Below are 3,737 nucleotides of genomic sequence, written 5' to 3'. Positions count from 1 at the left end.
AAACAAATACCTGATTCCACAAAAGTGTAAAGTGGAAGAAAGCTGTTACATAGTAAATGTACGAATGTAAATGTCAAAAGTATGATGTGTATTTGTTTTTAGCCCCCTTTACTCCTAATCCTACACCTAAATTAGATCCAATGCAAAGAACCTGTCGTCACAAGTCGATTCTAAACTGTGACTCTTGCTTGGTGTCATTAAAAGATTGAAGTTTGGTGAAACAAAACATGTTGCAAGGTGAATAACCCTTTAAAGGGGCCTCAGTGGTGTGTGTGAAGGAACAGTGCACAACAATCACAGCTCGGTATCTCATCCTCATGCCTGTTTCCAGGTTGTTCACACGTGGTGGTCTCTGATGTTTTACATGAGGTTTGGTCCCTCAGAGTGAAGGAAAGGCTTTGCCACTGGTTGTGGAATCTTATCTTGAGATCTCACTGAATTGATTCTAGTTTTTCCACTTTGGGAAATGCACATCATGATTACACTTTTCTGCATATTTACCATATTAATAGTGTTTTACTGAAGGGTTTAGTAGACATAAATAATGTTTATTAAGCAAAAATGCTGCCTTAAAAATGAGTCTGAGGCAAAAGATTCAGTAAGACGTTATTTATTTTTGGTCTCGTTTTACATGACACAATGCATGTCAAGGGTTATAACAATGTTGCTGCTGAAACAGTTTGTGTTTAGAAACAAAAGTCAATTTGATCACCATATTTCACAATATATTCAAGTCACATTTAGTCACAAACATGTTGCACAGAGAAGAATTAATGTACTTTGATAAAATTGTTGTTCCCTTTCATGCCCAAAGGAAAAAAAAACAAGATTGTACAAAAACAAAGAAGACAGACATTAAGTTCAAAGACATCAGTTTAAGACAGTATAAAAGGAGCAGTGTGTGGAAAAAAAATAATAAAATTTTTAGACACAACACAGTTATAACACCTCGATTTCACATGCTGTTTACATTACAAACATCACTGGAACATTGTGTATTGCTTTCTCCCTCCTTAAATCAACTGTTTTCATAAATTAGTTTTCCTTCTTTTTAGCACCCATTTCTTGTAGTTTTCAAGTTAAGATGCTACTATTCCTCAGGAAGGTTGCACTGCCTGTCTGTTGGGTTGCGGTAAATGAACAGGGAGTTTTACTTTGAGAAATAGATTGCAAAATTAGTTGGTTGGCTTTTTGGAAACTTCTGCGCCAACGTATCACGTAGAGGCAATGAGGAATCCAGAGAAAGAGCAGTGGACATTCTCTGCAGCAAAGACACCGTTGGCCTCTTCGTCAGGGATCTGGACGTAGACTGTGTCCTGCTCATCGAGCAAGAGGACAGCGCTACCGGACATCTGGTCCAGGAAACCCTTGTTGTACTCATCATAAGTGAACATAATTGGCTGGCCGTTCTTGTACAGGGCCACCAGGGCATGAGCTCCATTGACATGGATGCTGTAGGAGAAGTAGTAAACTCCAGGAACCTGGCAGGTGAAGATGCCTGACTCAGGGTCATAGTGATTCTCAGCATTGTAAACAATCTGGTCAAACTTGATGGGAGTGCCAGCAGCAGGGTAGGGAGTGGCCAGAACTGCAGTGAATGCAGACATGGGGGACTTGACCATAACCTCACTCAGTCCCATGCCCTTCTCGAAGACAACCTCACCAGGAGGTCCAGGGGGGCCAGGAGGGCCAGAGGGGCCGGGCTCTCCATCAGCTCCGGGCTCACCGGGTTGACCTGGGGGACCCTGAGGTCCAGAAACACCCTTTGCAGCCAAACCAGCAGGACCAGGAGGTCCGGGGAGACCTGGGTGTCCCTTAGAGCCGGTAGCACCAGCGGGTCCTTGTGGTCCAGCAGGTCCTCTGGGACCTGGAGATCCATCAGATCCAGAGGCACCTGGCTCACCAGGGCGGCCAGTGTGTCCTTTGGGTCCAGCAGGCCCTGGGATACCTGGAGCACCTGGGGTACCTGGGGCACCAACATTACCTTTGTCCCCTGCAGGTCCAGTGGCCCCTCTGGGCCCAGGAGGACCAGCAGCCCCTGGATAACCCTGCTTGCCTTGGAAACCCTGTGCTCCCTGATCTCCCTTGTGTCCCTTAGGTCCCTGAGGTCCAGATGGACCTGTGTCACCTTTAAGACCAGTGGGGCCAGTGGCTCCTGGGAAACCTCTTTCACCTTGAGGTCCAGCTGGACCCATTGGGCCAGTGGCACCAGTAGCCCCAGTATAACCTGTTGGGCCCTGCTCTCCCTTTGCACCTGTGGCACCTGGGCTACCTGGGGCTCCTCTCTCTCCCTTCTCACCATTTGCACCTGGCTTTCCGTATCCTGGAACTCCAGGGGCACCAGGAGCTCCAGCAGGTCCCTGATGACCCTTAGGCCCAACAGGGCCAGGCAAACCGGGGGCACCATTCTCACCTGATTTACCTGGAAGACCTACACCTGGGGCACCAGTGTGTCCCTTGGGTCCCTGTGGTCCCATGGGGCCGGGGGCACCATCTCTACCTGGGCTACCTGACTTTCCTGGCTCACCATTGGCACCTGGTTTGCCTGGCCTTCCGATTCCGGGTGCACCGGTTGCTCCAGTCGGACCAATAGGTCCCTGAGGTCCTGTTTCACCTTGAGGTCCAGGAACTCCAAACCCTCTATCACCCTTAGGCCCAGGAAGTCCAGGAATACCTGGATGTCCTTTCAAGCCAGGCTCTCCTCTTGGTCCCATTGCTCCAGGAAGGCCAGAAGGTCCCGGTTTGCCAGTGGCAGACAGACCAGCAGGTCCTGGGCTTCCAGGAGAGCCAGGAACTCCCCTTGGTCCCTGAGGGCCAGTGGCTCCGGTGTCTCCCCTCTCACCAGGTGCTCCAGGGATGCCAGGTTTGCCAGGTCCACCTGGAGTTCCAGGTTTGCCAGCGATGGAGCGGCCAGGCTGTCCGGGAGGTCCAGGGGGCCCTTGAGGTCCAGAATAACCTACGCCATCCTGACCTGGGGGGCCAGGTGGGCCTTGAGGTCCCTCGGGGCCAGGCTCACCTGGAGGACCAGGCTCACCTGCCACTGATACCACTGTGAGAGAGAAAGAGGGATCATCATGAGTACCAAAACCAAAACAGTCAAAAACTATTGAATTGGGTTGTGTTGAGCCACCATCATGCATGTTCAAACAAACAACCAAAAAAATAAAATAAAATGTTTGGTTCATGTTCTCAACTGGTCCCATTCAGTGACATGATTTTAATATATTACATTTGTGTTGGAATGTAACTGATTCAAATTCATTTTAAAATGGAGCTATTAGAAGAGTTCTCGATCCAACTTTCACAAAATAAAGTGCAAATAAATCCATCTAAAAGACATAATGGGCCTTATATCTGATTGGGTCTAAATGAGATCCACTCTTTCTATTCTTTCTCATTGCGGTCACGTGTTTGAGTGAAAACATCCCTCTCTCTCTCCTCAGCTCTCTCTCTCTTTCTTGCTCTCCCTGCGATACTCTCTGGCTAATTCTGGCCCAGTTTGGATAAAGCAAAACCAGATGTGTTGAGTTTTGTGTTAAGCAGGCACACCCAGGCACAAACCATACCACTGGCTTACTGGGCTCTAATTGCCTGTGTCGAAACCAAAAATAATCTACAAACAGCTCATTTCTGGACATAAAAACAGGGGTGTTTACTCGCAGAAATGCAACATGGAATATTTGCAGTGCCTTTTTGGAAAGACCTAAAAAATATATATACATATACATATATATAAA

At 47.8% G+C, this 3,737-nt stretch overlaps 1 protein-coding gene across 1 annotated transcript in view; it reads right to left on the bottom strand.

Moving 5' to 3' along the window:
* Nucleotides 1-594: 594 nt before the first annotated feature.
* col10a1a (collagen, type X, alpha 1a) overlaps nucleotides 595-3,737 on the bottom strand; it is a 7,830-nt gene continuing 4,687 nt past the window's right edge. Inside the window, exon 3 of the mRNA XM_015019334.1 lies at nucleotides 595-3,049. Within this exon, the coding sequence (XP_014874820.1) occupies nucleotides 1,215-3,049 (1,835 nt within the window). The 3' untranslated portion in view covers nucleotides 595-1,214. The remainder of the gene's footprint in view (nucleotides 3,050-3,737) is intronic.

The sequence above is a fragment of the Poecilia latipinna genome, unplaced genomic scaffold, assembly GCF_001443285.1.
Source record: "Poecilia latipinna isolate Pla-1442-1.1 unplaced genomic scaffold, P_latipinna-1.0 Scaffold2414, whole genome shotgun sequence".
NCBI classification, from domain to species: domain Eukaryota; kingdom Metazoa; phylum Chordata; class Actinopteri; order Cyprinodontiformes; family Poeciliidae; genus Poecilia; species Poecilia latipinna.
Note: the sequence above shows the minus strand (reverse complement) of the source record. Positions and strands in the feature narration are given on the sequence as shown.